At 43.8% G+C, this 13,687-nt stretch overlaps 1 protein-coding gene across 1 annotated transcript in view; it reads left to right on the forward strand.

Moving 5' to 3' along the window:
* Positions 1-2,509: 2,509 nt before the first annotated feature.
* Dock8 (dedicator of cytokinesis 8) overlaps positions 2,510-13,687 on the forward strand; it is a 203,482-nt gene continuing 192,304 nt past the window's right edge. Inside the window, exon 1 of the mRNA XM_021221815.2 lies at positions 2,510-2,691. Within this exon, the coding sequence (XP_021077474.2) occupies positions 2,639-2,691 (53 nt within the window). The 5' untranslated portion in view covers positions 2,510-2,638. The remainder of the gene's footprint in view (positions 2,692-13,687) is intronic.

Here is a 13,687-nt window from a genome sequence, read left to right on the forward strand (position 1 = left end):
AGTTGGCAGGGATGTAGGCCAGTGGCAGAGACCAATTAGAACATAATAAGCAAGGGGTGGAGCAGGGACGCCGTTTAAGGAGTGATTTTTGTTATCTTGACATGAACGCATGAGCCAGAATGGAATCCATATGAACACTGGTATGTTTATGAAGAAGTGATATCTTATACAGAATGTGTGGCAGTCCCTGGAAGGTGGTTAGAGCTGAAAGGTAAAGGTGAGGAGGAAGCTACAGCTGATACTTTCTTTAGTCCACACAGCAGCATGTAGGTGAAGGTCATCCAAGGTGAAGGACTCTGATCCAAAGGTGGTGGTCATTGGGATCATAGTCAACTCAAAGCAAAAGCCATAGTCGGGACTTGTGGCTTTTCACCTACTCAGTAACTCCAAAGTTTAAATCCGAGGAATAGGGAGGCATTGCCAACAACAGCCGTGAGTGATCATAAGAGGGAGAGCCATTAGCTCTGTGGAGCTAGAAGATGTTTAAGCAGAAGTGTCCAGGTGACAGGCAGAGCTTTGGGATAGGAAATGGCCCTGCACTCACTGCTCCATGATCTGGGCCAAGTCATTGTAATCCATCAGATCCTCGGTTTCCTCTGTTGTAGGGTAGAGACAATGGCATTACTTAGTGGTTATTATGAATTAGGTAACTGGTTCATTGTAAAGGGGCTCGAAGCAGTGCCCGCTTCAGGTGTCATTTAGCTGTGTGTTAAATACTAAAAGCGAGATGCAATTTACAGAAAAATAAAGTTTGGGGAAACCTAAATGAGAAATTAAGATAATTGATGCAGGGATGGCTGGTCGCAGAAGTCAAGAGCAAAGTTTTGTGAAAAGGGAAACAAAGTTGAATGACACAAGGCTATAGAGAAGGAGGAAGGGCCAGAGAAGCCAGCAAACGAGGAAGGGAAGCCTTGCGGTTAGCTCTGCTGGGAGGAATCAAGAGAGAAGCTCACGTATAGGGAACTGCAGAGACAGTGAAAATGCAGAGAGGAGATGTTTGGATGGCCACTCCTGAGGTTTGCTGGTGAACCTTCTAAAAAATTGGCCCTGGGAATGAACCCAGGCCCTTGAGAATGTTAGGCCTTGCAGTTGCTTTGTAGCATAGGCAGGCCTTGAACTTGTGATCCTCTTGCCTCAGCTTTCTGAGTCGTGGAGATTACAGGTTTGGATTACAAGTAATGGTTTTGTTTATTAAAGTCTTGTTTTCGGCCGGCCTGTACTTATAGTCTCTGTATTGTTATGTGATATACATTGTCTTTTATGTTTAAAGGCATTGGTATGGGGGAGGGGAGAGTTATCTAACCAGCTCTGAAGGTTTACTCAACTACCTACACAAAAGCAGAGGAAGAAGGCTGCCAAGAATAAATAACATATGGTCTGCAAGTATTTTAGTATTAGGTTACAAATTAAGTTGTAGTGGACCAGTGCTGCCCAGTAAGAACACAATGTGCCAGCAAATGTGAGCTAAGGAAACAATTCTTACATTTTCTTAATGGGAGCCACATTTTAATACAGGGAAAAACAAACGGGTGAAATTATCTTTAATAATATGTTTCTTAACTTAACAGCTTCCAAAGGATTGTTTTTAACATGCAATCAATACAAAAATTAAGACATTTTGCTTTTTTTTTTTCTGTACTGCCTTGGAAACCCAGTGTGTATTTATTTTCCAACCCATCTCACTTCAGACTAACCAAAAATTCAAGTGGTCAACAGCCACATGTGGCTTGTGGCTTCCATATCTAGACTCTGCAGCTTTGAGCCAAAAATATAGCCCTTTCGTGTTTCCGAAGACAAGTTGACAAGTGGAAACACACGGAGTTCATACAGCACAACTTGGACCAAATATATTGCTTGAAATAGGCACAGTCTTTTCCACCCTCATCCTTTGGGGATTTTTTTTTTAAATTTTTATTTATATTTCTCCAGATTTCTCCTTTGTGGTCTTGTCAGGTTTCTCCATGTGAAACAGAACTCAGTTGAGATACGGGTGAATCTCAATGCTGTATATAGTGTTCCCTCAGGTTGTAAAATGAAAAATCATATAGCTCCTAATATTTACTCCAGGGATGGAGCCATTATAATAAAGTGTTCCATGAATGACAGTGCGCCTTCGGCTGGGAAAAAGTCGACTGATGTCCTAAGAGGCTGACTTAATAAGAAATGTTCCCAGGAATGGCGTCAACCCACCGGGTGGCCCCTCCAGACCAGGCTGGCTGCCTCTGGATCCGGCGCTCGCTGCCCCAGTCGCCCTCCGGCTCCGGCCGCCGGCGTTTCCGGCCAGCCCTCGCTGTCCGCGCTCCGCGGCCGCCGTGCCCGTCGGTCCCGGGTCAGCGGCGGGGGAAACGCGCGCCTGCGGCCGGCGACTCTGAGTATCCGGAGCGCGGCTCAGCGCGGCGTCCACGCCCTCGCCGAGCGCTCGGTGCGTGCCAGGCCGGGCGGCGCCGCGGGCGGCGGAGGGAGCAGAGCCCTCCCCCGGGAGCTGCGCGGCCAAGGTGGAAATGCGGAAGTTTCCTCGGCGCGGCTGACAGATGAGGCTGGCGGCGGGCGACGCCGGGCGCTGCAGTGGCTGTGCGTTCGGGTCCCGTCCCCCCGCAGCCCCGCGAGCCCCGAAGCCGTGGAGCGGCGCGCGCGCGCCATGGCCACGCTGCCTAGCGCCGAGCGCCGCGCCTTCGCGCTCAAGATCAACAGGTAAGACGGCGCGGTTCCCGGCCAGTCCGCGGCGGGGCGCGCCGGTCCCCGTGGCGACTCATTCTCGTCCTCTTGTCACCCGCGCCGCTGGCCGGAGCAGCGTCTCGCGCCACCTCCCCAACCCCGCGTGGCTCCCGCCGCCCTCGCCGTTCTGAGACAGGTGGCCCGACCCGGAGCGCGGGGACCGCGCGCCAGGACTTGGCTTAACAAATTGCGCCTTCCTTCCAGTCCGGAGACAGCAGAAAGACAGAAAAACGCTAAGTGGCTGAAAATCAGCTCTGCTTTGAAGCAGATCTGTCCGTGGTCCAGGGTTAGGGCTCTTTCAACCCCCTCTTTCCAAAAAAAAAAAAAAAAAAAAAAACCAGCACCTCACTTAAAAAAAAAAAAAAAAAAAAAAAAAAACAAAAAAACAAAAAAACCATCTTGGCTTCGGATGGCAGCGCTATTTTTATACCTTGGTCCAAAAGGAGCCAACCATGAAGTGGAAAAATGATTAAAAAAAAAAATTCTTCCTTTAAATAAGCGAAAGGGAATGAGCTGTAGCTGACGTTTAAAGATTTCTAGCACTCCAGCAAAGTGAAGGACACAGGGATTTCCAACTTATAAACAGAGTTGCACACTCCACATCTCTGAGAGTTGATTGCTCATAAAGTTCTCAGACTCGAGCGGCGCGATGGCGTTTCCTCCACTGAAAACTGCTGACAAGTATTCAGGGGGCATTTTTGCCTTGACCTGGGAAATCTAGACTGCCTGGCTAAAAGATAATGTGGAAGGGCAGCGCTCTGGAGGACTTCCAGGGTTGGTGTTTTTTTTTTTTTTTTATTTTTTTGCATGTGGGAAGCTGACCCATGGTAATTCATCTTTAGGTTGCTAGTGAGTGAAGCTTGTGTCACTAGGAATCACCATCCTTGAATAAGGACTACAGCGGGCCAGTGGAGCATCGCTGTGCAGTTGTGAGCAAGGCCTTTCACTTCCTTCACTACTTCATATGTCCAATTAGATTAATTATTAATGAGGACTGTATACAAATGCTAAAGGGTGCTACTCCGAAGTCATTAACTATATCATAATCCACAGTCTTCCTGTCGGAGCCTTTCCCCTCATCAGGCAGTCCTGGCTGCAGTGGGGCCGTGAGGGCATAGGAAGTTTTGATGGTTGTCATCCTTGTCTCCCTGCTTCTCCTCGCTTTGTTCCTGTCATGAGAAAGAAAAAAAGCCAGGAAACAAGGAACAAGGGCAGGAAGCTGTTAGGGATTCAGGAGGGGTGAGACTGATCTGAAGTGACTGGGACCTAGCGCAAGCCTGGAGATGCTCTTGCAAGGAGCTGCTGGGTTGATATAACCCAAGGGTCAAGGATTAAGGTCCTTAGCCAGAAGTGGTGGACTTGCCCATCACCCCAACCCTCAGAAGGCTGAGACAAGAGGATCACAAGCTGGATGCCAGTCTAGGCTGCATACAGAGACCTTGCAACAAGCCAACAAAACAGACGCAATCACCCAGACAAAATAGGGTTAGAAAAACCAAGAGCCAGGCTATATTCAAATTTCCTTACAAAGTCTTGCTGCAAACTAACTGTATACCATTGGGCATACACATTTTATGTTTTTCTCACGTTTGGTCTCCTCCCTCCCCCCCTCTGTCTCTCCAAGGTCTCACTTTGTGTTTCCAACTGGCCTTGAACTCTGAGCCCTTGTCCTGCTTCAACTTTCTGACTGGCAGGGTTGCAACTGTGTACCGCCATGCCCGGCTTTTGTGTCAGTGGGAATAACCTGTATCCGACCCTGGTTTCTCCCTCTTCTGGCTGTTAGGAGGATTGAATAGAGTAGAGACAGCGTGCTTATGATACCTGGCTCAGAATAAGTGTTAAATAGCTGTTAGCTGATGTCAGTCAGTCCCACTAGCTTCATTGTGGTCATTGTCATTTCTAATATCATCAAATCTGAGATGATACTAGAGAACCTCTAAAGTACCAAGGGCAGCTAAGTTGGACCATTTTCCAGGCAGAGGCCATTTGGGGCTGGGTATGGGGATGCCGGTGGCCACCTGTAGCTTTCTTGGGGTTATGTCTCTCACATGTGCCACACTGTGCTGAGAACCCCAAACATACTCACTGGAACCCAATGTTCCAAGAAGTACCTATTTAGGAAAGAAAAATATGCTTTCTAATCTTCTAGAAAGAGTATACATATTGTATTTTTCTTTTTAAAATTGTTTTGTTCCCCCCCCCCCCCCGTAAGCCACTTTGTGTATTGGGAGCAAGGGTTCCCCTGAGGACTTCCCCTGAGGTACACTGTCAGAAGAGTGGATTTCTGCGAAGGTGTTTGGTGTGGCTATAACATTCAAACCCGCCACTTCCAGGCTGAAAGATGTTGTACTGGCTTGCAGATGTTGTGCTATCAAAAACCCTAGGACGCTCAGTCATCCTGACAGACGTGGTCGGCTTTCATTGTCCACTTGACACAATCCAGAGTCACCTGGGAAGAGAGTCAGAAATGCTGGGTTGTCGGCATCGGGTTTGCCTGCGGGCATGTCTCTGTTAGAGTCTCTTCATTGTTGTTTGATGGAGGAAGATGTAGCCCATGTGGGCAGCACCGTTTCACAAGCTTGATCTCCTACACTGCAGAAGAGTGAGGAAAGCGGACTTGAACAAGCCAGGGTGCGTGGGCTTCTTTAGTGCTTGGCTGTGGATACGATGAGCTGCTTGAATCCCTGTTTTGACTTCCCCAAAATGATGGGCTGTGACATGAAATTGTAAACCAAATAAACCCTTTCCTCCACTAAGCTGGAGATGGTTTACCCTGGAGAGAGAAATGAAACTTGAAAGAAGGGGAAAGTGAAGCCCCGGGGGTGTAGTTGCACAAGGCTGTGTAATTTGTAAAGACCATGGTCAACGATGGCAGCCAGGACTACAGATGGCTCTTACATTGGCCTTCTATGTTAGGCCTGTGCTATTTTGATCTACGTGTTTTAAGAATTTCCTTTAAAAGCAAAGAATTAACTTTAAAAAAATCATTTCTGTAAACAGCATTGATAGTTCTGCTTCTGAGCAGCACCTGGTATGTCAACAAGGTGCTGATCAGCAGTGTCAAACCTGGAGAAAACCTTTTCTACCTACATGCGTGTCTATTGGTTTCTAAAATAGATCCGATTCCAAAAGTAAGACTGTGTTGAAAGGTGGCCATTAGGACCCTTAGTACACTTTCATATTTTCACCTTTCTATTGAACAACGATATTCCTTAAGACATTGGTTTTCTATTAATGAAATATTGTAATGTGACATACTAAAAATTAACAGTTGCAAAGAGCTCTGCTCTGGGCCCTAAAGAGGAATGAGCAGTGTCTTACAACCAGTCTGTGAAAAATGTTCCCCACTGCATGCAAATTTCTGTGGCTTCTTACAAGCAGCGCTGCCCAGTGCAGGGCCAGCGCCAAAGCCAGAGGAAGTCGTAAATGCTGGCAGCAGCTGTCTCGCCATGGTTGTTCTGGTTCTCTGGTGCTCTCAGAACTGTATATTCACATGTCATCGGGTAGGACATGCTAGGAACATCGAGTGTGACTGTACCTCCGGTTGGATATTTTGAAACATTTCTCTAGAACCAGTAACTCGGGGAGATAGAACACAAGACTCTACCACTGACTTGTTCTGACTTGGAATGTCTGGTAGGTCAGACGCATTTGTCCTGACTTTAGTTTTTCCCTGGTTGTCACGAGGAAGAAAGACTAGATCTGAACTAGGTAGTCACAACAGTGTTTGTGTTTGGGATTTTAGGAACGGCTCTATCAGATGTATTATAGTCCTTTAAGGAACATTCCCTTGTTAATGAGCTCTTTGATGACTGGAATATGCTGCTTCTGTAGATGCTGGAAATTATTACTAATGCTGCAAAGATTCATCAGACAAGACCTTGATTTCTTTTTCCTCTTGTGCAGTGTTGGATATTAAAGCTAGGGCCATCTGCACGCTCGGCAAATGTTTTACCACTGAGCCATATTTCAGCCCACTTGTTTCTGTCAAACACAGAATAAGCATAGAACTTGATCAAATGTGAAAGTAAAACAAGAACTTCAGATAAATAAAGGAAATGCATCAACTGTTGTAGCCCTGGACACCTAGGGTTGAAATAAGTAGACCGTAAGACTTACACTTTTATATTTCTTACAGTATTAGTTAACTTTTCTGTGGCTGTGACAAGATATCATGACCCAAAGCAACTTACATACAGAGGAAAGAATTTAGTTTGGCTTTTGGTTCCAGAGGGAGAGTCCATAAAGGGGGAGGGGGGAGGGGGAGGCAAGGCAACAAACTGTCAGAGCAGGCAGCCGAGAGGTCACATCTTCAACTGCAAGTGACTTACACTACCTCCCTAACAGGGGATCAAGTGTTCAAATACTTCGGCTTGCGGAGGGAGCATTTCTCATTCAAACTACCACACTTACTATGCAGCAGATGTGGATCTAAATGTTTATATCGCCATTCTCCCACTTCTATGAATTAGGAACAATTACTGCCTTCATTTATAAGTGGGGAAACGAAACAAAGGCAAGTTATGCATGTTTTGATATCACACAGCTAATTATGTCAGAGCCGGGATTTATATTCAGGCAGTCTGTCTCCAGAATCCTGCCCTCCTACTCACTATACCATGATGTGTCTTGGTTTTGCTTTAAAATAAAGAAGTAACAATATTTACTGTCTACTAAGTACTGTGCCAGACAGCCAAGATTCCTGCACTAGGGAGGGAGGGGCTCTCCAGCCCCCATCCCTTAATGAGGAACTAGTAGCAGCTGATAGCTACTGGAGCAGGGAGAATCATTCTTTTTTTGAGGTTGTTTCCAATACACCAGTGGGTGACCCCACACCCATGTACATGTGGGTGGTGCTAATTGGATGTAGTGCAATTATAAAAGAAAGGCATGGGATTGGAGGGGGGAACGTGTTGAGGGGATATGAGGAGAGTGGGAGGAGGGAAATGAATGGCTATGGTCATAGTTTATTGTACGTATATATAAAATTCGCACAAAGAAAATTATAATAAAGAAATGAGAACAATTGAAAATGCTTATTATTGATATAATTAGTGATCATTGTAATTATCATTAGTGAGATATTGAAACACCACACTGTACTCAATAAATATGTAGTTATTATTTGTTAATAATTAAACTAAAACAATTAAAAATTAAAATTTTCTAAAAAGAGAAAGACAGTCAGATGGCTTAGCTGGTAAAAGAACTTGTCTGACAGCATAGGAACCGACTCTCGATGGAGAGAGAGAACTGATCCCCAATGTCATCCTCTGACCTTTACACAATTGTCATAGACATGCACCCATGTTCATACACCACCCCACACACACATACACACACAATACCATACAATTAAAAATTTTAAAGTAGAACAAAGCATAAAATACACCACTCATCATTGGGATGATTTTTATACAAGATAAAACCAGGTGCTAAGAAAGAATAAAGTTACATAAAGGTTTCATTCAAGGATAACCCCAAGGTACCAAAACCTGTAATTCAAGCTCTTTGGGAGGCTGAGGCAGGAGAATCACAAGTCCAAATTTAGCCTCTGCAACTTGGACTCTGTCTCAAAATAAAATGTAAAAAGAGGGATGGGGTATGGTTCTTTGGCAGAGCACCTGTTCAGCATGTACCAAGCCAATTTTGAGAGAGAGAGAGAGAGAGAGAGAGAGAGAGAGAGAGAGATGGGGAGATGGCCCAGTGGTAAAGGGTCTTGCTGTTCAAGCCCAGTGACTTACGTTTGATGCCCAGAACCCACATGGAGGTGGAAGGAAAGGACTGACTCCATAAAGTTGTCCTCTGGTGTCATGCCTGCACCCCTCACCCACACATACATATACACAATAATAATATTCAGTAAAACAAAGTTTAAAGAAAAGCAACAACTCAGGGCTGGAGAAATGCTCAGTGGTTAACAGCAAGTACCTGTCTTGCAGAGGACCCTTCACATGCATTTATGAAGGGAGGTTTTACTTCCCTGTGGGCTAATGGAGAGGGTACTCAGCATCATGTGGCTCCCCAGGGAGAGAGGCAGAGCTCAGAGACAAGGTCTCCTGTCTCAGCTTTCCACACAGAGCTAGAGAACGGATGGGATGATGTCACAAGCCATCTGGTTTTCATCTTCTTTAACGGGGGCATGAAAAGTCAGGAGGTAACCCTACTGGTCTTCTTGCTGGAGAACTCTAAGAAGCAGGGTCACTTGAGTCTTTTCAATAGCAAACAGCTAGTTACTCAATAATATCTCAGGCAATTTTATTAAAGGTTAAAGCAAGAGACATATACTATTCCTGGTCCCATAAGCATCCAGGCTTATATATAGCCCAGGTTGCTTGCTATATAGCTCAGGTTGGTCTTGAACTCATGATGATCTTTATGCATCATCCACCCATGTGCTTGGACTAGCATACATGACCACAGCCAGCTTCCAGGTCTCCATTCTTTCAGTATAAATTCATCATTGCAAATAGATCACACATATGCATGCATACATGCACATGGGACCCAGGTGCAACTCAATGAAGTAACACCTTGGGGGGCAGAAAGGAGAACAGAAATTACAGGCAGACCAGAAGACACTGTAAGCACTTGCACGAGCTCTGCATGAAGATCAGAGGAGAACTTTGGGGAGTCAGTTCTCATCGTCTGCCTTACTAATGTGGGGTCTCTTGTTTCTGCCAGAGAGAACTCTAGGCTAGCTGGTTCATTCGCTTCTGCTGTCTCTACCTCCCATCTCACCACAGTAAGAGTGCTGGGATTACAGATGTGCATCACTGCATCTGGCTTTTTCCTCAGGTCGCAAGCATTTTGCTGAACACGGCCGATCAGGCTTGTGCAAGCAAGTGCTTTTACCTGCTGAGCCATCTCCCATGCTCACATTCCCTTGTAAAATTTCAAAAACTAAATCAAAAGTACAGTAGCAAAGTCTAGTAAGCAAAAAAGGAAAAAAAAAAAAACCTGCTCACATTTCAACCACTCATAAACTAGTAATACCTGTTAACATTTGGATACACTCTCTTCTAGTTTTTACAAAAACAAAATCATCTTGTGCATGCTACATTGTAATCTTTAAAATGTGTCAACAGCTCTCCAGTCGATGTAGGTCTATATTATAAATACTGTATATGTATTATAATTTACGAAAGTAGTTATTATTGGACATTAAGGTAATTCCCAGGTAATTTCCAGTTTTGCAGACTACGTAGAGCTTGAGGGAATGGTCTGAAGCATGGTTTCTGTGCTTCGGCAAATTTCTAGTTGCAGAATTATTTGTTTCAGAAACTTAAGGTTTCTTTTTACTTTGTTTTCTTTTTGGTGTGAATGTATGCATTGCATACAGTGTTGTGTCTGTACCCATCTATTCATGCAGAAGCCAGAAGGACAGTTGGTGTGCTCTCGGGTTTTTGGCTTTGGTTAGGCTCCCTGTCTAGAGCTGGGCTTCCAGGAGCACATAATCACGCCAGGCTTTTTACCTGGGTGATGCCGTCCATGCTTAAGGACCTTACCCAGCTTTAGTGCTGAGCCAGCTTTAGTGCTTCATGCTTTTATTACCATGTTGACTACTAGAATAGGTACTTCACTTTCTGCTCCTGCCTCTGGCCCTGCAAATGCTCGTTTCCTTGCATTCAAATCTCACTGCACTCCAACCACTTGCCACTTATCAAATGTTTATCATTCTTTAAAGTGTTTATTTGTTAACTTTTGACTCCTTGCCTTTTTTAAAGCAATGAAAACAGTCACGCATTTCTTCTTTTTGCCTAAAGTGCAATCCAAGATGACCAGTGAAATGCTACCACCTTCCTACCACCTTATTCCTTGAATAATGTTTTGTTTGTTTGTTTGTTTTTGTGTTTACTTTGCTTAACAGTTTAATTCAGTCAACATCTCCTTTGAGTGTATAAATCCCAACCATTTTAAATAAAATTCTATCACAAAATAAGATTTCAAATCACGTGACTTGTTGGATATTTTCTCTGAGATGAGTGAATAGAAAATCGGAGATTATTTTTTTTCATGTTTTTTTGTATTCCTTTTCCTGTGGGGTTGGAATTTGGGGCAAAACATGTCTCTCTGCTTAGGAACCTCTCAAATCTTCCTGGCTTCCTCTTTCATTGTTCTCTCACCACAGAGGTAAAACTTACTCAAGCCCAGCTACAACTAGATTAAGAAATGTAGAACGGTACTCAACCACAACCTCTTCCTCCCTCTCTCTTTTTTCTTCTACGTGTGTATGTGTGTATGGTTATGTGTGTTCAAATGTGTGGGGGGTAAGTGTGTGTGTGTGTGTGTGTGTGTGTGTGTGTGTGTGTATGTATGTATGCGTACACATGTGTGTGTAGTCTCTTGGTTGACATCAGGCGTCACTTTCTCTCACTGAACCCCAAGCATGTCATTTTGGCTAGTCTGGCTAGCCACCTTGCCCTAGGGGTTCCTTGTTACCTTCCACACATTGTCATTATAGGAAAGTCATGAGACTCACCTGGCCACTACCTGTGTCCTCACCTGTCTCAATTCTCCTCACCCTTGCATGGCAACCCATTGAATCGTCTTCCTTGACCCTGTCTTCTATTCCCTTTTATTCTTTTCTCTTCTTCCTCCTCTTCTTCTTTCTCCTCCTCCTCCTCCTTCCTCTCTATGTTTCTGTCTCTGCCTCTCTCTCTGTCTCTGTCTCTCTGTCTTTTTCTCCACCTTTGTATGTATATCTCCGTTTTTACTGTCTTTGTGCATGTATGTACATGGGTACTCAGTGCCATGACCCATGTGTGGAGGTCAGAGGACCACCACGTGGGTTCTTGGGAATCATACTTGGGTTGTCAGACTTAGCAGCAAAGGCTTTTTACCAGCTGAGCCATCTTTCTCTCAACTCTTGATTAAAAAAAAAAAAAAAGAGTTTTTGCTGCAGACTAGGGTTTCCCTGGCAGAACACCTTCTACCAGGGACCTGCCCCCAGCAGCCACACAGTCTAAGACTTCTCAGTGGAGACTCTGAAAGCCAGAAGGGCTTGGATGGAAGTTCTACAAGCTCTAAGGGACCATAGATGGCAGCCCAGCAAAACTTTCAGTCACAATAGATGGAGAAAGAAAAACATTATATGATAAAAACTAAATTTAAGCAGTTTCTACCAACCTAGCTCTATATAAGGCACTACACGGGAAACTTCGGCCTAGGAGGTTAACCACATCCAAGAAAACACAAGAGTAAGGAATCCCAGACCAGAAAATCAAAAGTGGGGACTTATACCACAGTACCAAAATAGCAGGAATAAGTAAAAACTGTTCATTCATAACTCTCAAAATTAATGGCCTCAGTTGCCCAATGAAAAGACACAGACCAACAGATGAAATTAGGGAACAGGATCCACAAGGCTGGAGAAATGGCTCAGCGGTTAAGAGCACTGACTGCTCTTCCAGAGGTCCTGAGTTCAATTCCCAGCAACCACATGGTGGCTCACAACCACCTGTAATGAGATCTGATGCCCTCTTCTGGTGTGTCTGAAGAGAGCAACGGTGTACTGAAAGAAAGAAAGAGAGAAAGAAAGAGAGAGAGAGAGAGAGAGAGAGAGAGAGAGAGAGAGAGAGAGAGGAAGGAAGAAAGAAAGAGGAAAGCAAGATCCATTTTTCTGTTGCATCTAAGAAACACACCTTACTGTATTATCTATTACCAAAAAGCATGGGAAGAAAGGTATTCCAGGAAAATGAACTCATGAAACAAGCATACATAGCTATTCTAATATCTGATAAAATAGACTAAACAAAAGCTAGTCAGAAGAGATAGGGAAGGACAGTACATATTCATCAAAAGAAAATCCAAGAGGATTATGCACCAAATTATAAGGGCCCCCAAGTTCGTAAAAGAAGCACTACCATAGGTACAGTCACATGTTGGACCTCACACAGTGGTAGTGGATGACTCTTGCTGACAGGTCATCTGAGCAAAACCTAAACAGAAATACTGATGTTAAATAATGCCATAAATCAAAGGACCTAGCAGATAATGTACAGAGCATTTCATGTAAGCATGTGCTCATGCACGCACACGCGCGCACGCACACGCACACACACACTTACCTACACTTTCTTCTCAGCAGTTCATGGAATTTTCTCCAAAAAACATGGTATTGGCATGGTATTTCTCACACACTTGAACACACAAAAAAAATAAATTTCTTATAATCAACAAATATAAGGAAATTGAAATAACATCCTACACCACCACTGGATACTAATAACAGAAATAACAGAAAATATACAAACTTGTGGAAACTGAACAACTAACTCACTACTAAATAAAAAATGGGTCAAGATAGAAATCAAGAGGGAAATTAAAACTTTTTTTTTTATAATGGAGTAACAATGAAAACATAACATACCCAAACCAATGGGACCCAATGAAGGCAATTCTACAAGGCAAGTTCATAGCACTAAGCACCTACACAGAAACGTGGCGATCTTGTGTTAGTAGCTAAGCAGCACCTGTAAGTTTTATACAACAGAAAGAAAGAATCAGACACAGTAATTAAATGAAATAGAAACAAACTTGTAATATAAAAACTTTAAGAAATTGAAGAAAGCAATTGAAGAAGTCACTGGAAGATGGAAAGATCTCCCATGCTCATGGGTGGGGAGGATTAATGTTTTAAAACAGCCATCTACTAAACACAGTCTACAGACTCAATGCAATCCTAATCAAAATTACAACACAGAACTGAAAAAAAAAAAACCAACCTTCAACTTCATATGGAAAAGCAAGACAGAAAAAAGCACAAAAAAGCAAGACAGCTAAAATAATCCTGAATAATAAAAGAACTGATGGTGGCATCATCATCCCAGATTTTAATTACATCATCTCAGATTTTTTTTTTATTACAGAGATATAACAAAAACCACATGGTATTGACATAAAAATAGGCATATTGATCAATGGAATAAAATGGAAGACCTGGACAGAAAGCCACATCTCTGTTGACACA

Source organism: Mus pahari, chromosome 1 (assembly GCF_900095145.1).
Source record: "Mus pahari chromosome 1, PAHARI_EIJ_v1.1, whole genome shotgun sequence".
Taxonomy (NCBI): Eukaryota; Metazoa; Chordata; class Mammalia; order Rodentia; family Muridae; genus Mus; species Mus pahari.